Raw genomic sequence first — 25,284 nt, 5'->3', positions numbered from 1 at the left:
AGTCCAAGCTAATTAAAAAACAAAACAATTCAGGCCTCTCTGTCTAAAATATGGAAACCCTAAATATTTAACCTTGAAATACGATTTAATTTTATAATAACTCCTGATTTTCTTCTCAGGTGTCGTCGGACACTCATAATATTTTCCTAAATTTTATCACCATAGCTTTTATAAAAACTCTCGAGTAGGGGTGCACATATCCTACCCATACCCGTCAACCCTACCCTACCCGCCAGTTTTTTAACCGTATCCTATCCTATCCACTATTAGGCGGGTAGGGTGGCAGGTAAAGATTTTCTTAACCGCCAGTAAACGGGTAGGGTGGCGGGTAAAGCTCGAAATTATCCTACCCTACCATCATACCCGCCTATTTATACTATTGATCTCTACTGTTGGTCGTTTAATCTCTGCCGTTGATCTTTATACTATTGATCTCTGCCGTTGGTTTTCGTTTAATCTCTGCCGTTGGTTTTCGTTTCCTCAACCTAAAAAGTAAAAACTAAAAACTGAATTCATTTCTCAAACCAGAAGACTCTCTACGCAGAGAAACTCCCAGAACGCAGAAGCATAATCAAATCAAAATCAAATCTGTTAACAGATCTCGTTTAGGACCCTTTAATCGGTTGATTCAAGGTAAGATCTAACTTCAAAGTTGATTTTGTTTCATTTTTTTTGTGTGTTAAATTGATTGAAAAATCAAAGGGTTTCATGCATGTTGCAGGATACGAGGAATCTGAGTTTGCAAAGCTAATGAAGGGTTTGTGAGTGGTTCTTCCTCCTAATTTAAAATCCAAACTAATTTTCAAAGGTATGAGTAAAACCCAGATTCCTTTTTTTACTTTCTTTCCCAGTTTACCTCTTATATCACAGATTTTTAATGTTTATTTGAATCTTTTGATGCAGAGGGGTCAAATTGGAAACCTTGCACAGATAGAGCAAGAAGATAGAGAGAATGGGTATGCTTCTAACAATCCAATCCCAGTATCAGGTTTAGGGAGTAGTACGAATTCTCAAACAACCAAAAGAACAACAACAACTACTAATAAGAAGCTTAAAAAAGAAACCCCACCTTCAGTTGGAGCACCTGTCAAGGTAAAAAAATTCATCTTTGCATGTCATCAAACTCTTTGTAATTAGTCTCATTAAGTATTTAGATTTCATAAACAGATATTTTATTAGTGATTTTGATAATGAATCGACAGGTGAAGAAAGAAAAAATCGGAGAAAGAATTGCAGCATTGCAGCAACTAGTCTCACCATTTGGAAAGGTATAATCAATTTTTATTTTTTTCAATTTCAGTAAAAGATAATAGGAATTTTGTTTCATTTTTTTGTGTGTGTTAAATTGATTGAAAAATCATAGGGTTTCATGCATGTTGCAGGATACGAGGAATCTGGTTAAGGACACCGATTGATATGGATCCATCTACATTTGGAGCTGAAGAGAAGGAGGATGACGTCTTAGAGTCAGGTATACAACTTTCCTACATTGATTCTCCTACATTTGTCAAGTCTCTGCTGTTTTCAGTTTCTTAGAATATAGTATAACCATATGTATATTTCCATTAGTAAGTATACTGAGACCTCTTAATCAACATTTGTTGGTTCTCCTTCGGTGCAAGGATTTCTATTTTATCATGTTGTTTTAATCAAGTGCCATGTAGCTTGAAGTCAGAATTGCTTTACAGTTCGCAGTGCCTAAATCAGATCTTTTGATGACTGTATAGGATGATTCAAGCATATAAATGCATTGTATTGTATTAGGTGTTGTAGAACTACCTGGCATGTATCTCATTAGGAAACCGTGAAGTTGCAGATATAGCTTTGGTGTCTTTTTATTGATGTAGTGGTGATATATGCAAAGAGATGTGAACTCAGAAAACAAAAAATACAGAAATAATATACTTTTTTTTTGAAGTATAATTGCTATCTCGAACTCATAGAATTTAGCAATTTCCTAGCCTCTTATTTTGTCTTTCAAACATTAACAGGTACATAACTTGTTGTGATATTATTACTTGATATTGGTATTATGACTGAACTTTGCATCAAATCATTCACTATTATGACTGAATCTAACAAGAGATAACTTGTGTGCAGATTTATTTGGTGATCTTAGTACTTATTCCATCATCGTAGATGATGATTGAAGAAGAAGGTCAATATGAAGAGCTTTTGGTGATGATATTGTTACATGAAGAACAAGGTCACGTGAAGAACATGGAATTGGGCTGGGATTCATCGTCTATTTAAAAAAGAATAGAACTCTTTTCTTGAGAGTACTTTTGTTTGTACATTTTTTATGGTTATACTTTTGTTTCTTGAGAATAGAACTTGTTCAGAGTCTGAACTTCAGACTTCAGAAAGTCATGGGAAAAAAAAACGGTTATACCCGCCACCCTACCCTACCCGACCAGCCAGAAAATGGGTTGGGTAGGATCTTACCCGTTTAATGGCGGGTAGGGTGGCGGGTAAAATTTTTCTTAACCACCAGTAAACGGGTAGGGTGGCTGGTATAGGCCATATCTTACCCACCCTACCCGTTGTGCAGCCCTACTCTCGAGTTTTCTTCCCGATCAAGTATTGAAAGTCTCTATAAACTGAGTACAAATACACCGATAACTCCAAGCTTTTCCCGAGTCTTTCTTTCTCGGCTTTTATTCACAATCAACGGATACAACAAAAAATTCACGATCAATGGAAGCAACATGCATCACTTATCTAATTCTCCTTTTTAAAGATGTATATTTATTATAGCATAATTATTTGCTTTTAATTTAACAGATGTAACTGGGAGGCTCAATTCTGTCTCCAACACAGTAAAAAGGACAGTTCAGGAGTATGCAGGGACTGTCGAAGTTACAATGTGCGAAATAATGATAAATAAAGAATGGTAAAATACGCTTTTATTTGCAAATTAATATGGATTATATGCATAAGTAGGCCTCGTCTGGACCCTCACTTTCATTTCTAGCCCACTTTTTTTATTTCTTGCAAAACTAGGCAAGTTAAACGGATTCCATCCACTTTAACCATCTCGGTCAATTTATCGCGTTGACTTGTCAATATCTCGCCAAAATATCATATAGGGAGATCTCATACATGTGGTAAGATTACTGAAATGTCCTTCACACGTGTGTTTCAGTCACACACGTTTAGATGTCCACCTGTCTCGATAAGATCTCCACATGTTGCTATCTGAGAGCCAAATCTAAGTAACACGAAATCTCGAGGATGAATTGAACGGCCAAGATAGTTCTTCATTGTTATTATCGACAGCGCGGGAAGGTGTAAGGAATAACAGAAGATTCTTGGATTGAGAAATCGATTCATTTAGTTTCTTCTTCTCTTTTGTTCTTCAGAGAGGGTTATTCAGAGAGGGTTTTTAGATAAATCAGTGAAACAGTGTTTTGTTAGTTGAGATTCGAAGAACAAATTGAAGATTTCCTGCTGGTGAAGATGACGAGAAGGAAGAAGCGTTCTACAGAGAGGTAACAAAAAACACTAATCTGTTTTTTGAGGTTTCTCGGTTGATTTTAACGTTTCAGTGATGGACTTATTATGGGTTTTGTTTGTAAGGTTGATTTATTTGGGTTTGTCGAATTTCTAGGGTTTTCTATGTTTATAGAATTTTTATGAAGTTCGAATTTGTTCTGCTGATAATGAAGTTCTACTGATAAATTTCTAGGGTTTCTTAATTTCAAAATTGGGTTCTGATGATAATGATTAACTGAAATTGATTTCTAGGGTTTTTTATGGTTTGTGTGATAATTGATTTCTAGGGTTTTTGTGGTTCTAGAATTTGTTTGAGATGGGTTTTCCATAAATTTGTCTTATATATATTTTGTTGTTCTTAATTGTAGAAAGCAAGTGGTTAAAGTGGTTAAAGAGGTTCAACTGGACATATTTCCAACCAGAAATATTAAGGTGAAAGATCTAATCAACACTGCTATGTGTTTTGAGTTTAAGGGTTTGTCCAGAGAAGATATGGGTATAAATCAGTTAAAGTCTAGGATTAGTCCTATGTTGAGATTAACCAGTAGGGAGAGATTGGACCTTCTATGGTTTGTTGATCCATGCCTACCATCAAACATCATTAATGATGTAGAATTTTGGTTTTTCTTGGAAAATGCAATTGAAGATGAACATGGTTGGATTACATTGTATTTGCAAGTGATGCCACTAGATGAGAATGGTGAGATAGATGTATCTCAGGTTACTGCAGATTCACAGCCTCCTCCACCACAAATGACACCCAAAAAGAATGTGACTCCAAAGAAGCCAATCTCTAAGAATCCACCTAAACCAATTTTTACTAGTGGTTCATCACCTAAGAGATGGCATGGCAAGTCAGTTAGAAGAAGTCAAAGAATACCAAGGATGAAGAAGAAGAATCCTACTAAAGTGTTTGTTGATTTAGCTAGTAGTGAAGAAGATGTTTCTGATGAATATGTTGATGATGGAGGTGTATCAGTTCCACAGTTTACTCAACAAACACAAGCAAGTGTAGCTGAGAATGATGATGGAGATGTTTATATTCCACAGTTTACTCAACAAACACAAGCAAGTGTAGCTGAGAATAATCCTGTTTTGGAGGCTAGTGGAGCTGAACAAGGTAATGAGATACCTAGATTTGATGAGTATTTCAATCATGACTTTTGGGTTGAAGCTACAACACGGGCAGAAGTGGTGGAAGATTTGTTTGCAGTTGCCCAAGAGTACAAGAAAAGTGATGAGTATGTCATGCACTTGAAAAATGTAGAAGAAGATGAATGTAACCCTGATGATGAGGATGTCCTGAAGATGAATGACAATGACAGTGAAGAGAAAGATATCAAGAGTTACAATAAGTTTCTACAAAAAGTTGAGAATGGGTATCTTTCAGATGGTACTGCAAGTGAGAGAAGTGATGGTGATAATGTTGATAATGATGTTGTAAGTGATGGTGATAATGTTGATAATGATGTTGCAAGTGATGATGATAATGTTGATAGTGATGCTGGTGATCCAAACTTTGGGGAGGTGGAGGTTGAGAATGACAAGGAAGGTATGTGATTGCTTCTGTCTCTTTTTAAACTTTGATGTGTTTGATTGTATAATCATTTAATTTATTTAGTACTAATGCCCTTATCTCTGTGGTTTTGTAGAGGACCATTATGGGGACTTGGTCTCTGACAGAGAAGAAGAAGGTAAGCTGTCATTTGTTTTTTAGTCTTTTGTTTTTCTTATTATTTGTTTGTTTGTTATGTTTGTTTGTTATATTTGTTTGAAGTGAAAACTACATTTTTTTGTACTGCATAACTTGTTATGCACATTTTTTTGTACTGCATAACTAATTATGCATATTTTTTTTGCATCTGCAGTGATTTATGATAAGCATAACCTTTGATGCATCTGCATAACTAGTTATGCACATTTTCCCCTTGTTTGAAGGGCTCTAACTGAGTCATTTTTTTTTGGGAATTTGTATCAGAAACCAACAAGAATGATGGGCTTGAACTTATAGTATCAGAAAGCAACAAGACTGATGGGCCTAATTGTTCAAAGCCTAAATGTTCAAAGCCTCATGATAACACACAGTTTGAAGAAGAGCATGCACAACATTTTAAGGATGAGGAAGATGAGGAGATGTTCCCTGAGGGAATTACTTTTGAACAAGTGGATCCTTACAACCTAGTGAAGGGAAGCAAGTTTTTCAGCAAGAATGCTTTCAAGAAGCATTTGAGGGCCTATTGTGTGAAGCATAGACATCAGGTCAAGTTTAAAGATTCAAACAACTACAAGATTAGTGTGAAGTGCATTCATCATGAGAAGACCAAGTGTCCTATGTTCATTTATGGAAGAGTTTTGAAGGGTGAAGGAACTACATTTACTCTGAGAAGTTGGAATGTGAAGCACACATGCAATGGAAATGTTAAAGGGGAGAACAGATGTGCAAATCCAGAATTTGTAGCTGACTGGTACATGCATAGGTTGGAGACTCTAGGTAGCAAAAACAAAATCCCTGATCCCGAGTCATTGGCAAATGAGTTCAACAAAACAAAGAAAGTGAAAATTAAGTACCATACAATATGGAGAGCAAGAAATATTGTGTTGCAGAAACTTCATGGCAGCTATGAGGAGCAGTACAAGAAAATTCCTGCATTCTGTGAAATGGTGAAGGTAACATTAATTGTTTTGTTGTTTGTTTGTTAATGTTTGTCTTGATATTACAAATTATATGGCATTAACATTACTTTGTTGTAATTGCAGGAAAAAATGCCTGGCAGTGTAGCTAGTTTCTCATATGGAAGCACAGACAACACATTCTTGTCAATGACACTCTGCTTCAAGCCTGCTATAGAAGGATTCTTGGCTGGATGTAGGAAAATCATTGTATTGGATGCTTGCCATTTGTATGGGAAGTATGGTGGTGTGTTACTGGTTGCAACAGGTCTAGATGGTCAGAATGGTTTAGTACCTCTTGGTATAATGGTGTGTAGGAATGAAACCATTGAGAACTGGAAGATTTTTCTCAAAGACTTGAAAGCTGTACTGGGTGAAGACTTGCATTTCACCATTATATCAGACAAGCAGAAGGGGATTAGTGAAGCTTGTGACAAATACTTCTGCTTGGATGAGCACAGATTATGTTTCAGGTTAACTTTTATATCCTTAATATTTCCTAATAATATAAGTTCAATGACTAACTGTTTATTATTGATAAATTGACAGATATTTGATGAAGAATTTCAAGAAGTATTTCAAGTCATACAGCTTACATGTTCATTTCTGGAATGCTGCCAAATGTTACAAGAAGAGACACTATCAGGTATGCTCATTTCTCAAAACAATATAATGTAATTTCAAGTATTACATACATGAGTTTGATACTATTTATGTCATGTTTGTTTTTAGCAACACATGGATAAATTATTTGCTGAGGATGAAAAAGCTGCACTGTATCTCATAGATCAAAAACCTGAAAGCTGGTCTAGGTCTCATTTCTCAAATGACAGCAAGTGTGAGCAAATCAACAATAATTTCTCAGAGTCTTTCAACAACATGGCCAAGACCTTTAGAGATAAGCCAATCATTACACTTGCACAAATGTATAATAAACTGGTGATGGGTCTTTTATTCAAGAGGAGGAATGAAAGTGAAAACTGGAAGGATGATGAGATAGTTCCAAAGGCAATGAAGCTGATTACAAAGATGCAGGACTTAAATCATCTGTTTGAGTTAACTGGAGCTGTAAGGGGAAGGGTGTATGAGGTCAGGAGTGTTCATGATGCTGTGTTTGTTGTGGATCTTTCCAAAAAGAGTTGTAGTTGTTTGCAGTGGCAGCTGAGGGGATTTCCCTGTCAACATGCTATAGTTGCTTTAACACCATTGAGACCAAACTGGGTTGAGTAAGTCACACTCTCTTTTCACTCCAATGTTTTGATTTGTTATATTCCCTTTGTTTTTCCTTGCTCAAGCTTGATTATAAACTGATAATTTGTGGATATGCTTCCCTGATTTCATGTTGTAGCTACTGTGACCCTGTATACAGTGTGGAATACTACAAAAAGACATATGCTCCAGAGTTTGAACCACTGTCAGCTGAAATTGACTGGGTAAGACCACTAGTTTTATTAAAGAAAAATATATTGATTATTGTGCAATAAATATTTAATAATAACAAAGATTCTTGGATTCTTTTAGGGTTTCATACATGATTTATATAATACACAACCTTTAAGGGTTTCATATCTATCTTAACAAATATCTTCTCTTTCTTCTTCTCTTTGTGTAGAATATACTGGTAGAGTTCATTAATCCTCCTGTTATCATAAGAAAAACTGGAAGGCCAAGAAAGAAGAGGATTCCTTCTTATGATGAAGCTGGAAGTGTGAAGAAAATGAGAAAGTGTAAGAAGTGTGGAGTTTATGGTCACTATGCAATAACTTGTGCTGGTGGAGAGGTTGGAAAGAATCCAAATGGAGAAAAACCTAGAACCTGTGTTGATGGCTCAACATCATCTACTCATGTCCCTGAACCACCAAAAAGGAAGTACAATAGAAAGAAACCGGTTGTTAGTGCTTCTGCAGGTGCATCTACTACTGCTAAGGATGGAATGAAGAACCAAAACAATTCAGAATCTTCTAAACAAGGTGCTACAAAAGGGAGAAAGAGAAAGGCTTCTTCTCAACCTGCTTTCAATCAGACTAATCAACATGTTAGATCTGTCAACAACAAAGTCACCTTCACAGTTGCAGATCCAAAGGGAAAGAAGAAACCAAAGAAGTACATGAAAGTCTGATGGGTTGGTTGTCTCTTTTGTTTTTGTTCTGTGACTGGATCTGAACAATATGGTTGATACTATTTATGTTTCATTTTGGTTATCTTTTGTGAATGGATGAATGGATGCTTTTGTAAAACAATGCAAGTTCTGAAATGGGAGAAATTTTATTATAAAATTGTTGCAGGCTACATTATCATTCATACCACCACCCATTTTTCAGTTCTGAAAATGAAGAGAAGCAGAAGTATGTGGTTGTGGAGACGTTCATTTATGATTTATGGAGAAGAAGATAAGAGTGCCACGTAAGCAGTGTCACGTGGGCCTTGCCACGTAAGCAGTGCCACGTGGGCACTGGGTGATGACGTATAAAGAGTCATAATAGCTGGTTGGGTCGAAATAACCGATTCAAAGGACTTTTAGGTCTTTTTAAGTGCACCTAACGGTGCTAACTTTCCATCCATCACTTTTGGTCAAAACTTGCCTAGTCTAGCAATAAATAAAAAAAGTAGCCTAGAAATGAAAAGCACAAAAAAACGGGCCTATTTTTGTGAAAAGCCCAATTAATATCAATTATGGAAACTATTCTAAGAGCTCTTTGTTTCTTAATAATCATAACTAATAATAGTCATAATCACTGAAACATATGTCAAAGAACACCTAGGAGTACTTGGCCTCTCAACTACAATTGCGTCCAGAATAATCATCAATTAGGATTTCCAAGAAGTAATTGATTTCAAGCAACTGTAAGTGTTTTAACTCTTTACGCCTTATAATCACTTATGCATTATATAGATATGATACTAACTCTTTATTGTTTGTTCAAACAGGTTAGACTTGGAAACTACTGAGATTGAGCAAGTTGCATTGCAAGAAGAAGAAAACGCATATAAAAACACAATTTCTCTACTACATTTGACTGATAAGCTACAAGATAAGATAGCAAGGTAAGTGTCCACCGACTAATTTGTTACCATACATATTGAGACACATATTGAGACACTTCAATGTAAATAGTTAATTAAAATAATACACTGTATAGGACGAAACATAGAACTGCAGAGCAAAAGTTGTTGGATTGGCAGCCAGTGAGAACTGGTATTACACGGCTTGCAACAAATGCCACACAAAGATAGAAGATGAGGACAACGATCCTACTTGCCCCAAGTGTAAGAATAGCTACAATGGAGTCAGTTTACGATGGTATCGAATATAGTTAAGGGTGATCGATGATGAAGAAACTGCAGTGTTCACTGTAATAGGGACTAATGTTGAAAACATGCTAAAATATACTGCCGAGGAACATGTTGCATATCAAGAACGCTGCGAATAGGTAAAAACATAATATAATCTATACTCATACATATGAACAATTAATCTTGCAGATAAATCGACCAGAAAGAACACTGATGATATTCGAGAAAATCTGGTCATGTTCATGTTCTAATCTTGCGATTCGGGAGTTAGAACAAGGTTTTTGGTTTAATATCTTCCACACCTGAACTGTGGAGACTCATTCATTATTTATACTTGAAGATGTTACAGAGATAGAGTTTAACAACCGATAAAATATCTAACAAAGAGTGGAACGAGTTATATGCATTCAACGAGACTTGGTAGCTAGTCTTGAGGAAGACTGAACTGAACTGATAGTTGACGCTTAGGAAGACTGAGCCATTTGCTTAACACCTCCCCTCAAGTTGTACGTGAGTTGACGAATGTGCAACTTGGCTCGCAAAAGATTAAACCTTGGCGCAGAAAGGCCCTTGGTGAAAATATCTGCCAACTGATCCTTTGAGCTGATGAACCTAACTAGCAACTGCTTGCTAGCAACTCTTTCACGGACAAAATGGTAATCAATCTCAATGTGTTTGGTACGGTCATGGAAAACTGGATTTGCTGCAAGATATGTTTCCCCTAGGTTGTCACACCAGAGCAATGGTGGTGCAATGTTGAAGCCAAGTTCCTGAAGCAAAGATTGGATCCAGATAACTTCTGAAGTGGCAATAGCCATGCCTCGATACTCTGCCTCTGTACTAGACTTAGAGACCGTTTTCTGCTTCCTTGCACTCCATGAGATAATATTTCCACCAAAATAAATACAATAACCACTCGTCGATCGTCGATCATCTAGACTGCCAGCCCATTCTGCATCAGAATACGCATGGAGAGAGTAATCACGAGAACCACCAAGATGAAGGCCATAGTCTATGGTGGTTTTCAAATATCTGAGAATCCATTTGACAATATCCCAATGCTCAATATACGGGTCATGCATATACTGACACACCTTGTTTACAGCAACAGAAATGTCAGGTCTTGTAAGATGTAGATATTGCAGCGCACCTACTACACTACGGTAGAGAGTAGGATCCTTGAATCTCTCACTACCACCTTTCTGAATCTTCTTATTTGCAGCAAGAGGAGTGGACACAGGCTTCACACCATCCATTTTCGTACGTCTCAAAAGATCAGTTACATACTTTCTCTGAGTAAGTATTAGTGAATTGGAACTCCTGATGACCTCAACACCCAAGAAGAATGATAAATCCCCCATATCCTTCAGAGCAAACTCAGAACCAAGGGACTCAATCAGCTGCTGTATCTTTAAGGCATTAGAACCCGTGACAATGATGTCATCCACATAAATGAGAACATAGGTTACATGCTCAGGAGTTTTTAATATGAACAATGAGCTATCATAAATAGAAACTGTAAAACCAAGCTTAACCAGATAGTTTCTTAGCCGTGAAAACCAAGCACGGGGGGCTTGTTTGAGACCATATAAAGATTTATGCAGCTTACAGACATGATTTGGATAGTTTGGATCAACATACCCAGCAGGATGCTTCACGTAAACCTCCTCCTCCAAATTCCCATGTAGGAATGCATTTTCGACATCCAAATGCTTTAGTGGCCATCCGTGCATCACAGCAATAGATAAGACAAGACGTATAGTACATGGTTTTATCACGGGACTGAAAGTTTCACCATAATCAATCCCGGCTTGTTGATTGAACCCTTTGGCAACCAGACAGGCTTTATGCTGACTGATACTGCCATCAGGATTTTGTTTTACACGAAAGACCCACTTAGAACCTACAACATTCATACCATCTTTTAAAGGCACCAATGAGAATGTACCATTTTTAATCAGGGCATTAATCTGGACGTCCATAGCTTTTATCCACTTAGGATGTTTGCAGGCCATAGAGTAGCAAGTCGGATCCATGAAATCCTCTTCCAATAGCGGATGTTTCGTGGCGGTCAAACATAGCTTCTGAATGGGTTTCGTAATACCAGATTTAGCTCGAGTCGTCATAGGGTGAGCCACAACTGTCGGTTCCACAGAAATATCCCTTGATGAAGCTGCACTAGTGTTAGATAACTCTGAATCAGAAGCTGAAATCTGTTCAGATACAGCCTGTGATTGTGCAGGAGAATTCTCCAGAGCAGGTGAATCTGGAGCATACGATGCAGTTGGTGATGGAGCAAGAACCATTGGAGATAATGTAGCAGCCTCCTGATGTACTTGGGAGTTACATTGATTAAAAGGAGGAGAAAGTAAACCTAGTGCTTGATGTCTCATTCCCTGAACAAGACAAGGATGTGGCGTTGCCTTAGAAGACTTGAATGGAAATTGCCGTTTCTTCAACCTAACATGACGAGATATGTAAAGCCTGTTTTTTTCTGATGCAAACACAAATAACCCTTGTGTGCACTGCTATATCCTATGAAGACACATGGAAGTGACCTTGGTTCAAGTTTATTTGCATTATAAGGCCTAAGGCAGGGGTAAGCTAGACAACCAAAAACTCGTAAGGAAGAGTAGTCTGGAGACTTTTGAAAGAAGTTCTAAAGGAGTTATAGACTCTGAGTTGGACTTTGGGAGCCTGTTGATCAAAAAACAGGCTGTGGTAAAGGCATCATCCCAGAAGGAACGAGGCATGTGTGCATGAAACAAAAGTGCTAAACCAGATTCAGTCACATGACGAATTCTACGTTCTGCCAGGCCATTTTGAGGTGACGTGTGAGGGCACGAAATCTATGTTGAATGCCATTCATTGAGATAAGAAGTGAACTTCTTAAACTCTAAGGCATTATCTGACTGAAATATTTTGATTTTGTGGTGAGTTAGATTTTCAACCTGTTTGTGAAAATAATGAAGTTTTAAGAGCATCAGACCTTTGCACAAGTGGGAAAACCCAGGTAAAATGAGAATAGACATCCATTATCAATAGGAAATAAAAAACCAGATCTTGACAAGTGAGGAGAGACCCAAATGTCAGAAACAACCAAGCTTAAGGGCTTGTTATAAACAGTTGAACTAAGAGAAAACAATTCTTGCTCTTACTGATATGGCAAGAGTGACAAAAATCAAAGTTTTATTAGCAATAGGAAGAGAAAATTGTTGGCATATTCTGGAGACTGTGCGCAACATGGGATGACCTAGTCTCTGGTGTCATAATGGTAAACTAGAAGCAACATGTGCCTGCGGTTTTATTGAAAAATTCAGCGAAATGACTCCATCTAGAACATACAGACCATTCCTTTCAAGTCCTCTCAGCAGTGGAAGCCCCGTGTGCTTGTCCTTCACAACAAAAAAAGAAGTGTGAAATTCAAAGAAGACTGCATTGTCCTTACAGAATTTAGATATTGACAGTAAATTACACTTGATTTCAGGCACATGAAAAACATTATTCAAATAAAAATATCTTGAATTTTTTGTGAAAGAACTGTTACCAACGTGAGAAATAGTCAATGAATTACCATTACCCACTTGCACTTGTTCAGTGCCATCATACTCACGAGGAATAGTCAGATTCCTCATGTCTGTTGTCAGATGATTTGTAGCTCCTGTGTCTGTAACCCATTGTGTGTCATGGTGGCCACCAGGTAAAGCTATGTAAGCAGCTGGTTGACGCTGCTGATTGGTATTAGGTTTCTCATAACGAGACCAACATCTGTCTGCAAGATGATTTCTTTTCTTGCAGATTTGGCACTTTGGTCCTGTGCCGGCATCATTTTGTGGCTGCTGCTGGTTATTGCGCTGTGCATTATTGTTGTTGTTGTTCCTCCTGTATGACAAATTTGGATTGTGCTGATACTGAGATGTTGGACTTGCATATATCCTTTGGTCCTGCCTATTGCCAGATGTGGCTGAGGTAGACACTGCAACATTGGCTATTGGTGACTGCAGCAAGGCTAGCTGTGATTCTAGCCTCATATCATAAGTTAAAAGATGGGAGTAAAAGATATCAATGTACATACCCTCTATTGTAGTGAGAGAAGTGACAATCGGATCATAGCTTTGGTTTAAGCCATTGCAGATGGCTTGCTTCTTTTCATCACTAGATACTGTATAACCTGATTCTGCTAACTGAGCAAAGAGAGTTTTAGCTTCAGATAAATAAGATTTCAAAGTCTTATTACCTTTTGAGAGGTTGTGAAGCTGCTTCTTGAGATTCATTTGATGAACAAAGGTTTTGGGTGCATATTCTGATTCAAGCTTGTCCCATATTTCTTTAGCAGTGTCTAGTCTTGCTACCGTGCTCAAGACTTCAGGAGTCAAGGTTGAATTCAGCCATCCGACTATCAGTGAGTCTTGAGATTCATATGCAACAAAACTAGGATTTATGGTTTCTCCATCTGGAAGTGTTTTTGCTGGTTTTGGTTTAGTTCCATCAATGAAACCTGTGAGATCATGACCCTTAAGAATAGGTTTAAATTGAGCCTTCCACAGCAGATGATTTGTTTCGGTGTGTTTCAAGGTAACTAGATGGTGAATTTGTACTTGTCTAAGGGAGGTTGTAGTGTCTGCCATTGTTGATGGTTCAGAACTGATTTTTTTGTTTGTGTTGTTTTTTTTGTTTGATAAGCGGAAGGTGGCTCGGATCAAAAGCTGATACCAAGTTAGAACAAGGTTTTTGGTTTAATATCTTCCACACCTGAACTGTGGAGACTCATTCATTATTTATACTTGAAGATGTTACAGAGATAGAGTTTAACAACCGATAAAATAGCTAACAAAGAGTGGAACGAGTTATATGCATTCAACGAGACTTGGTAGCTAGTCTTGAGGAAGACTGAACTGAACTGAACTGAACTGATAGCTGACGCTTAGGAAGACTGAGCCATTTGCTTAACATCGGGTTTGTAGAATACGTTATATAACAATGCCATGTGTTTTTTTTATGGAGTGCAGGAGTAACGTAAGATACCAGTAATTTCAAGGTTCTAAAAGTTTATACAACGGATGACGAACATAACTCGGACAAAGGGAAAAAGAGAACTGCTGGCAAGTTGGCTCCCCATACACCACAAAAGAAAAGAGCAAGCACAGAAAGAAACTGCTATCAATGGTTAAAAACTGAACCCGCAAGAAAGTCATTTTTGAGGATATTATTCCCAAAACACCCCTGGGAGAAAAAGAGAAAACAAAGTGGTGGTCGTTGTCAGAGACGAAGCCGAAAGAGGAATAAAAATTATATATTCTATTTTGAGTACCTAATTTTCACATATTTTTACCATACAACATATCTGGCCCCGTGCAGAGCACGGGCGTAAGAGCTAGTCTAGGATTAACAGAGACTCTAACAGATTGATTTTTAGGTCTACACACTGATTCAGCATCTCTTGAGAAGATGTTGATATTGTATATGAGTTGTTGAGGAGATGAGTGTTTGTTGCTGAAGACAACACAACATTTATCCTTCCGTAAATGCCAGCTAATAACAACCATCTTTGTTCTCGTTTTCTTATCCGACTGATTAATCCAACTTTTAATCCATTCTTTTGGAGAAGCCCACTGCTGATCATTAACCACATAACCAGTTCCAAACCATACAGCTCTTGCAAATGGGCATTCTAAGAGAATGTGCATTGTTGTTTCCACATCACAATTACATCTGCTACACTTTGTATCCTCTTGTGGAAATCTTCTATTAATTATTTCCTTTGATGAGAGAATATCTTTAGCACATTTCCGTATGAATGGCTTAACTCTAGGAATCATCTCTGAACTACAGATATGAGTCCAACCTTCGTCTAGGTTATTTATAGATTTATCATGCCCATTGCAGTATTTTATGTTGTAGAGATTTTGATACACAGACTTCACAGTAAATCGGCTGCTCTTAGTCTTTGTCCACACCAGTTTATCTTCACATGGAGAGGTATTCTCACGTATCAAAAAGCTGGAAAATAAGATCATGTTTCTGACACTTACGGCTCTTATCTATTAGTTCAGAGACATAGGTGTAGCTGAGAGGATTGACTGCACTGTTAGATGGAGAAGGAGGAGTATTCAAAGACAAGACCCATTTATCGTGCCATGGAAGAATTTGAATACCATCTCCCACATACCGAAAACTATAAGAATAAATAAATTCAAATGTTTAATTGATGCTCTTCCAAGAAAATGTAGAGTCTTCCTTTTTAGGGACTTGAAGAGGATTGAGTTGTTTTAAATACTTGGCCCTTAGAGACCCATCATGTGATGGATCATAATTTTTTTTGCTTCCGACGGGTTGGGTTACGATCCTTGGCAAGCTACGACTCTTTGATACGCCACCCGGAAAGAACTCAGACTTTCAATCGTTGTTGTAAATGGTTTCATAATACGGGTTATCGAGTCCAACAAATGATTTTCATCATTTTCCTGTGCGAGGATATAATATCTCTTGCCATAGTAGTCTGATACCAGCCACCGTTATCAAACAAACGGTCTTCCGGGTTGCCACCCGTAGATGGGGTGTCAATTAAGGCCTGACAGAACGCGTCATTATCAAATAAATGGTAATTCAATGTCAGGGTTGTCCGATACCAGCCACCGTTATCAAACAAACGATCCTCCGGTAGCCACCCGTAGGTGGGATTCCATTTCTGGCCTGGCAACTCACAGTACTTGGTCAAGATCAACGGACAATCTTTCTCAGATGATATGAACTACTCAAAGAGTTAGTAATCATCTCTAAATCAATGGTATGAGTTTCCATTGTATGCAACAACCATTCTTTATCCTCAGATGGTATGAGTCACCTTATACGATAGACAAACGATATGAATTACCATGAACCGTAGTAATGGTCATCTTTTATCTTGTGGGTTGTACAATTATCAAATGGTATGAATTATCTTGGAGAGACAATAATCATACCTTCACTAGGTAGTATGAACAGCCGGTACTGCAACTACTTCTTACCGACGACATATACTGTTAAGATTGCAACCATCTCTGGATAAATGGTATGAACTGCTAAGCAGTAACCAAATATTTTTCCAACGATATAAACAATCTCGGATAGTTGTGCTGAACCGCATCGCGGCTGCCTACGTATCCTCTCCGCAGAGCGAATGGGATCAAGCACGACCATAGTTCGTCTTCATTTGTTTACATAGTATGAGCTACCCACATTTCCAACGATATTGGTATCACATTTCCACCAGTATAATAATTACTATTTACGGAACATAAAATTATTATTGGCAGAAATATATGGAATAGCTCAAAAACTAACGGAACCCATATACATAAGGGAATACATCTAAGATTCAGTCAGTTCCATTTATACCATACCGGCTAATTGCTCAAAATCATTGAACTACTTTCTATGAAGCGTTCTCAACACAGAACCTTAGTTTAAATAGTTATTAAACCATTGATATTCTGGTTCCATATTAAAAATGTAATTAGATTATGAATTTAGTTACGCCAACTAAAGATTAAACAACAGGTACACAAACTAGAGTCCACGTCAAATGAAACAACTAGGTGACGAACATAGTAAGGTGTTTAAATCCACTACTAAGGTTAACCCGATATGCACCGACCACCTAATGAACCAATCCAAATCCAAACCAAAATGCAGGGAATTATTGAAGGCGTCCAAAAACGAAGATAATCAAAGTACCACAGTACTAATGGTACACTTAAGATCTTCAATGCCCATTAATCTAGATGGGATTAGTAGCTCAATATACAACCAACAGTACAGATTTCATTAAGTAGAATAATTAAGAATAATTTAACTAGAAACGAGTACTACTCGAATAATATCAGCATAACACTATTATTTTTAAATAGCCGAAACTTAGTCTAAGTCCGAAATAGCGCCACGGCTAACGGCTTAATATTTGTCGTGCATAGTCAAAGTCCACATACAAATTAAGTACACCTAGCAAATTAACCTGGCGTTTTTAGGGGCCATCCCAAAGGATTTAGGGGCCATCAATTTATACCCAGCCAAAGATTCTAGTTAAGGGGTACCCTATATGATATTGAAGTTACATAAATGCCCTTCTGGTAAAACTGTATAAAAACCAAATCAAAAACAATTCTACTCATTTCAACTCTTCTTCTTCCAGTTTCATATTATCTTCCGATTGTGGAAGAAAAAAAAAATTTCCTCGTTCAACCGAGACATCGCCGCGAATCGTAAAATCAAAACATCGTCGATTCGATTATAAAACAATGGATAAGAGAAATGAAACCCACAGACCTAGAACCAAAAATGTTGCTCGGGGTATCGATCCAAACATTGGAATTTTAGCAAGAAATAAAGAAATTCTTGCTGCAAATGAAGAAGAACGTGAAGAACGCGAAGAACAAGTACCCGGCAATGTAGTCGGTGGTGGCGATTCCGAGACTCAAACACTTCGTCAACTTCAAATGGCCCCAATTAGGTAAGAATCTATCATTTTTGGGGTTTATTTCGCTTTAATTCGTCGAATCGAGAAAAAAATTTCTAGGGTTTTCGGTTATTTATCCAGATTCGGACGATATGCATGCTCATTTACTTCCGAATGTAGTCGTGTTCTTCATTTTTCAAGAACATCGACAGTATTCGGGAGAAAGATTTGATGATTATCTGCCGAATATTGGTGGCCATATCTTCCTGGATACAAACTGCTAATAATCGGTAGTTTAATGAATTTTTTGGCTACCGAATATATTTAAGTAGACACAAAGTATTCGGAAGAACACTCACTACCGAATGTATATATTGAAAAAATCTCAAAATTTATGATATAGGAAAAATCCCATTTTGGGGCCAGTATTTATTCGGAAGACAATATAATGTTTTATACCTCCGACTGTGTAGGATAAAATTTTAGAGTTTCTGAACTCCAGTTGATGAATATTCGGTTGTAAACGTGTTTAGTTATATTCCGATTGTTTTTCATTCGGAAAAAATATGTGTCTTCTTACTTCCGAATTTGTACATTCGGGTTATAGAGGTGCAATTTTTCTTCCGATTGTGTAGGATGAAAAATTTACAGCTTCTGAACTCCAATTGATGTATATTCGGTTGCAAATATGTTTAGTTAGCTTCCGATTGTTTTGTATTCGGGAACAATATGTGTCTTCTTACGTCCGAATGTGTACATTCGGGTTATATTTTCATACTTTGTCTTCCGATTGTATAGTTTGTAAATATTGTTCCTTTCTTTGTTGTTTAGACAAAGTCGAGAAGGGAGGAAGAAAGTGACAGCTAGTGCTAGGAGGGAAAGGAGTGCCAAAGATAATTCAGGTGCTCAACAAAGCGAACAAGAACAAAGCAGTCAACAAGGAGTGCAACCAACTGTTGAACAACAAGGCAGTGAACAAGGGGTGCGACCAAGTGTTGAACAAGCCGCTCAACAAAGTGCAGGACCAAGTGTTGAACCAGTTGATCCAGTGGCAAGAGTAGAAGAAGAAGGACAACCAAGTGGTACCCAAAAAGCCAAAAAAGGAAAAGATGTTGTAAGGAAGGATATTGCTAAGAAAGCATCACATCTTGTCCCTCAGCACTTGAAGAAGAAGGGTATTCCAGCAGGCACAATCCTTGGACTACCAGCGGATGGAGGAAAATTGCTATTTGGATACAAAGACTCATGGGCCAGAGAAATTATGAAACCGAGGTAATAAAATTACTATTTTTTATTAATGTATTGTCTATGTGTTATATCGTAATACTTGTATTAATAGGATCATCAAGATGCGGTCCGTCTACTCAAACCTACCGCCGCACCAACAAAAATGCTTGCGTGGCCTTTATCCGGTGAATGTGAAAGGTTCAAGACAATTGTTGCCAACTCGGGGTTAGCTAATGCCGCCGAGAATTCATTGTTGGAACATGATCGTGTGGCCATATCGGCGTTCGTGGAGAGAATGTATCCTGAGACCGATACTTTCCATATGCCGTTTGGGGAGATGACGATCACCCCGGATGATGTTGTGCAGATTCTTAACCTTCCCGACCAAGGCACAGCTGTGAAGTTTAACTACACAAAGCAGTTAAGTTGGGCACAACTTTATTCTCTAACTAACAAGTGCTTAGGTTGGGATGAAGAGACAACAACAACAGAGTTTAGGAGGCATGCAAGTTACAGAACAAGACAGATCAACATTACAGCTTTGATGAATATGTTTCGAGGCACCTTGGAGAAGGAAAAGAATGGAACGTTAACTGATGAGCAAGTGAACCACGCTGCCACCGCATATCTCCTTTGTGTATTGGGATGTGTCATATTCCCCAATACTTCTGGCAACCGGATCGACGCCAACCTTATACAACTTTTGGATCCTCTCCATGAAGTCGGTGACTATTCTTGGGGCACGGCATGCCTAGCATTCTTGATGGAAGAGTTGAGAAAGGCTTCGAGGCTAGGAACCTGCCAAGTTGCCGGGAATGTGGCTCTATTGCAGGTTTTTTCTTTAACTCTATAACTCACTCTATAGTTATTCAGTAGACAATACATATGATGCATATCCATAACTCCAAATGACGCATATTCGGTAGGAAATTATCCATCTCTTTTCCCGAATGTTGGTTATTCGGTGGTTAAGTACTTACTTTGTTTTCCGATTATATACAATCGGAAATATTCTTTTGATATTAAACCGAATATACAGGCCAGAAAAGCTATAGGTTACTGAACTCCAAATGACGCATATTCGGTAGGAATTGATCCATCTTATTTTCCGAATGTTGGTTATTCGGTGGCTAGGTACTTAATTGTTTTCCGATTATATACAATCGGAAATATTCTTTTGATATTAGAACCGAATATACAGGCCAGAAAAGCTATAGGTTACTGAACTCCAAATGACGCATATTCGGTAGGAAATGATCCATATATATTTTCGAATGTTGTGTATTCGGTGGATAGCTACTCAGTTTTGTTTCCGATATATATAATCGGAAATTATGTTTGGAAATTACTACCGAATATACACAATCTATTTACTAAAACTTGGTTTCTTATGTATATAGGCATGGATCTATGACCACTTCCCTATCCTGAAGTTGGCCGGAGAGAACCCGGGGTGGTGCAAAGGTACTCCTAGAGGAACAAAGTATATATTTGAAGACAACCGTTCTAGGAAAAGGAGCAGCAGTTGATTCGCATGAGGGAGATTTTGGACCAATTGAAGGCCTCAGACGTATGCTTTGATCCATACAAGGAAGATCGAGTCAGTGGGCATATAAATGTTCGGTCGGACTTGTCCCTTTATTTTGGACCATTGTGGCACCCCACAGGATATGTGATGTATAACCCCTCTAGGGTGATGCGACAACACGGGTATATACAACATCAACCTCTGGAGAAAATGGGGGATTACTACAAATTGGAGTTGGAGTTGTGTCTTCTAGTGGTGACAATCTCACGATTGTTCACACAGGCCCACCTACTGTTCTTGATAACTGGATAAGAGGAATGACTTCATTATCGACACTGGTAGACGAACCATCCGAGGTGATGAAAATTCTCCAGACTATAAGTTGGTATAACAAGGTATCACATCCTTTGGTTATCCGTGAAATCAAATCCAACACTAGCGGCGGGTTCAAGTTATAATTGTCATCAAAGACAAACCAGCTGGTTATGATAGACTGGTGCGTGTTCTTATATTTTTGTTCATTTTATATTATTCCTATAAATCTTAGGTAATTACCGTTTGATGTTATGTCATTACGTATAAAAAACAGGTGAATAGGTTCAAGCGTGTTTCCAAAATGTTAACTGCATGCTTGAAGAGCGGAGATCCCATGCCAGCTGAGAAGATCAAAGAGGCTAGAGATCTAGTTGATAATATGGATAACGAAGATTATGCTGCCCAGTTTGGGGAGAAAGTCACGAAGAGGCATCAGCCCAAGGTGGCAGTATCAAAGACGGGTAAAAGAACTCGAGCTTCATCGAGCGCTGAAGCTGCTCCAACTGAAGGTGCTCAAACTGAAGGTGCTCAAACCCGTGGTCGTGCAGGACTGGGAGGTAGTCACGGTCGTAAAGTAAAGAAGAGCAGATAAATGACAATGATTTTTGTTGTACATTCGGAAATTTGTTTGGGTAACTAAGTTAGACAAGTTCAAATGACAATGATTTGTGTGGTATATTCGGAAGTTTTGGTAACTAATTTAACTTCCGATTATTTCAAAGACAAATTTGAAAAGTATAAGTTTTTCCAAATTCTGATTTTTGGGCCATCGTACATTCGGAACTTTATAAAAAACCTATCCTCCGAATATCACAAGTTCAAAACAAACCACGCCATGGCTCCAGGTGGTTCCAAGGGCCATATTGAAGGTTAGACATCCCATATTCGGAAGTTTTGGTAACTAATTTAACGATTATTTCAAAGACAAAATTTGAAAAGTATAAGTTTTTCCAAATTCTGATTTTTGGGCCATCGTACATTCGGAACTTTAAAAAAACCTATCCTCCGAATATCACAAGTTCAAAACAAACCACGCCATGGCTCCAGGTGGTTCCAAGGGCCAATATTGAAGGTTAGACATCCCATATTCGGAAGTTTTGGTAACTAATTTAACTTCCGATTATTTCAAAGACAAAATTTGAAAAGTATAAGTTTTTCCAAATTCTGATTTTTGGGCCATCGTACATTCGGAACTTTATAAAAAACCTATCCTCCGAATATCACAAGTTCAAAACAAACCACGCCATGGCTCCAGGTGGTTCCAAGGGCCAATATTGAAGGTTAGACATCCCATATTCGGAAGTTTTGGTAACTAATTTAACGTCCGATTATTTCAAAGACAAAATTTGAAAAGTATAAGTTTTTCCAAATTCTGATTTTTGGGCCATCGTACATTCGGAACTTTATAAAAACCTATCCTCCGAATATCACAAGTTCAAAACAAACCACGCCATGGCTCCAGGTGGTTCCAAGGGCCATATTGAAGGTTAGACATCCCATATTCGGAAGTTTTGGTAACTAATTTAACTTCCGATTATTTCAAAGACAAAATTTGAAAAGTATAAGTTTTTCCAAATTCTGATTTTTGGGCCATCGTACATTCGGAACTTTATAAAAAACCTATCCTCCGAATATCACAAGTTCAAAACAAACCACGCCATGGCTCCAGGTGGTTCCAAGGGCCAATATTGAAGGTTAGAGCCCAATTCGGAAGTTTTGGTAACTAATTTAACTTCCGATTATTTCAAAGACAAAATTTGAAAAGTATAAGTTTTTCCAAATTCTGATTTTTGGGCCATCGTACATTCGGAACTTTATAAAAAACCTATCCTCCGAATATCACAAGTTCAAAACAAACCACGCCATGGCTCCAGGTGGTTCCAAGGGCCATATTGAAGGTTAGACATCCCATATTCGGAAGTTTTGGTAACTAATTTAACGTCCGATTATTTCAAAGACAAAATTTGAAAAGTATAAGTTTTTCCAAATTCTGATTTTTGGGCCATCGTACATTCGGAACTTTATAAAAAACCTATCCTCCGAATATCACAAGTTCAAAACAAACCACGCCATGGCTCCAGGTGGTTCCAAGGGCCCATATTGAAGGTTAGACATCCCATATTCGGAAGTTTTGGTAACTAATTTAACGTCCGATTATTTCAAAGACAAAATTTGAAAAGTATAAGTTTTTCCAAATTCTGATTTTTGGGCCATCGTACATTCGGAACTTTATAAAAAACCTATCCTCCGAATATCACAAGTTCAAAACAAACCACGCCATGGCTCCAGGTGGTTCCAAGGGCCATATTGAAGGTTAGACATCCCATATTCGGAAGTTTTGGTAACTAATTTAACTTCCGATTATTTCAAAGACAAAATTTGAAAAGTATAAGTTTTTCCAAATTCTGATTTTTGGGCCATCGTACATTCGGAACTTTATAAAAAACCTATCCTCCGAATATCACAAGTTCAAAACAAACCACGCCATGGCTCCAGGTGGTTCCAAGGGCCAATATTGAAGGTTAGACATCCCATATTCGGAAGTTTTGGTAACTAATTTAACGTCCGATTATTTCAAAGACAAAATTTGAAAAGTATAAGTTTTTCCAAATTCTGATTTTTGGGCCATCGTACATTCGGAACTTTATAAAAAACCTATCCTCCGAATATCACAAGTTCAAAACAAACCACGCCATGGCTCCAGGTGGTTCCAAGGGCCATATTGAAGGTTAGACATCCCATATTCGGAAGTTTTGGTAACTAATTTAACTTCCGATTATTTCAAAGACAAAATTTGAAAAGTATAAGTTTTTCCAAATTCTGATTTTTGGGTCATCGTACATTCGGAACTTTATAAAAAACATATCCTCTGAATATCACAAGTTCAAAACAAACCACGCCATGGCTCCAGGTGGTTCCAAGGGCCAATATTGAAGGTTAGACATCCCATATTCGGAAGTTTTGGTAACTAATTTAACGTCCGATTATTTTTAAAGACAAAATTTGAAAAGTATAAGTTTTTCCAAATTCTGATTTTTGGGCCATCGTACATTCAGAACTTTATAAAAAACCTATCCTCCGAATATCACAAGTTCAAAACAAACCACGCCATGGCTCCAGGTGGTTCCAAGGGCCCATACTGAAGGTTAGACATCCCATATTCGGAAGTTTTGGTAACTAATTTAACGTCCGATTATTTCAAAGACAAAATTTGAAAAGTATAAGTTTTTCCAAATTCTGATTTTTGGGCCATCGTACATTCGGAACTCTACAAAAACATTATCCTCCGAATATTACAAGTTCAAAAAAAACTGTTTCCTGGAACCAAACAACACCATAATCGGAAAGAAAGTTGACTCATAAAATAACCGAATATTACAATCGGTAGGTTGTTTAACAAAATAATCTACCGATTTCGTATAATCGGCTAGTTTTTATATTAATAATACTCCGATTACATCCATTACATAAAGTTCAAACGGCCTTAACCTTACAATTTCGTCAAAAGCACCTAAATCCATACTCCTAATTGACCATAAAAGTATTAAAACATATCATAACTTCCAGTGACCATAGAAATTGTCCCTCTTGATTTTGTAGCATCCTTCATGTTCAAATCGTTTCCCGTAGAGGTCCACATACCGGCGATCCGCAAGATTTCTCTGAAATTACGAATGAGTAACAAGTTAGTACTAACTTTTGTTAATGTGAATTGGAGTTACAGAGATACTTAGTCGTTTTTCATACGTCCACCAAGGAAAAGCGTTCCTAACAAACCGTTCCTCATCTTCAAGTTTGTCAATCTCCTTATCGAGCGCATTCTTTCTCATCTTAATGTCATTGGATGATCTTCGAATTCGATTACCATCTAAGGCCTCAAATACCATTAAGATACGGTTCCATATCTGCTCTTCGGATTCCGATTTGTGGAGCTTGTGAACACAATCATGAGCAGTTACCACAACCCACGCTCTATAAATAGCACAATCTTCTTCTTCGGCAAAAGCAATATCCATGTTTTTTGTTATGAAAATTAAAATTGAAGAGAGGAAAGAGTTTGGTGCAATTGGGGTGATAGATATGAGTTTCTTTATATAGGTTTAGGGTCCAACGGCTCTTTTTGTTTTTCCCAAAAACTCCAACGGCTAATTTGACGAAAGTTGAATGTGGAGAAACCAATAATCGGTAGGTATTGGATTTAGCATATCTACCGATTATGGTAGCTTTCAAAATTTGAATTTGCGGCAACTTATAATCTAGGTTTTGTAATATATTTAACTCCCGATTAACGCTGAATCCAAAACACGAACCAAGAAATACT

The 25,284-nt window shown here is 37.6% G+C and overlaps 1 protein-coding gene and 1 long non-coding RNA gene across 2 annotated transcripts; both read left to right on the top strand.

The window, feature by feature from the left end:
• The first annotated feature begins 4,981 nt into the window (after positions 1 to 4,981).
• On the top strand, positions 4,982 to 5,543 carry LOC113300437. The gene is made up of 3 exons (XR_003335798.1): positions 4,982 to 5,047; positions 5,148 to 5,189; positions 5,474 to 5,543. It is a non-coding gene; the product is annotated as an uncharacterized LOC113300437 (long non-coding RNA).
• Positions 5,544 to 5,628: 85 nt separating this feature from the next.
• On the top strand, positions 5,629 to 9,399 carry LOC113294550. Its single transcript, XM_026542943.1, has 9 exons — positions 5,629 to 6,162; positions 6,253 to 6,638; positions 6,715 to 6,811; positions 6,898 to 7,391; positions 7,514 to 7,598; positions 7,778 to 8,268; positions 8,451 to 8,510; positions 9,094 to 9,210; positions 9,306 to 9,399. Exons 1-9 carry the CDS (start codon positions 5,629 to 5,631, stop codon positions 9,397 to 9,399), a joined length of 2,358 nt encoding a protein of 785 aa, XP_026398728.1.
• The last annotated feature ends 15,885 nt before the right edge of the window (positions 9,400 to 25,284 follow it).

Source organism: Papaver somniferum, chromosome 7 (assembly GCF_003573695.1).
Source record: "Papaver somniferum cultivar HN1 chromosome 7, ASM357369v1, whole genome shotgun sequence".
NCBI lineage: Eukaryota > Viridiplantae > Streptophyta > Magnoliopsida > Ranunculales > Papaveraceae > Papaver > Papaver somniferum.
Note: the sequence above shows the minus strand (reverse complement) of the source record. Positions and strands in the feature narration are given on the sequence as shown.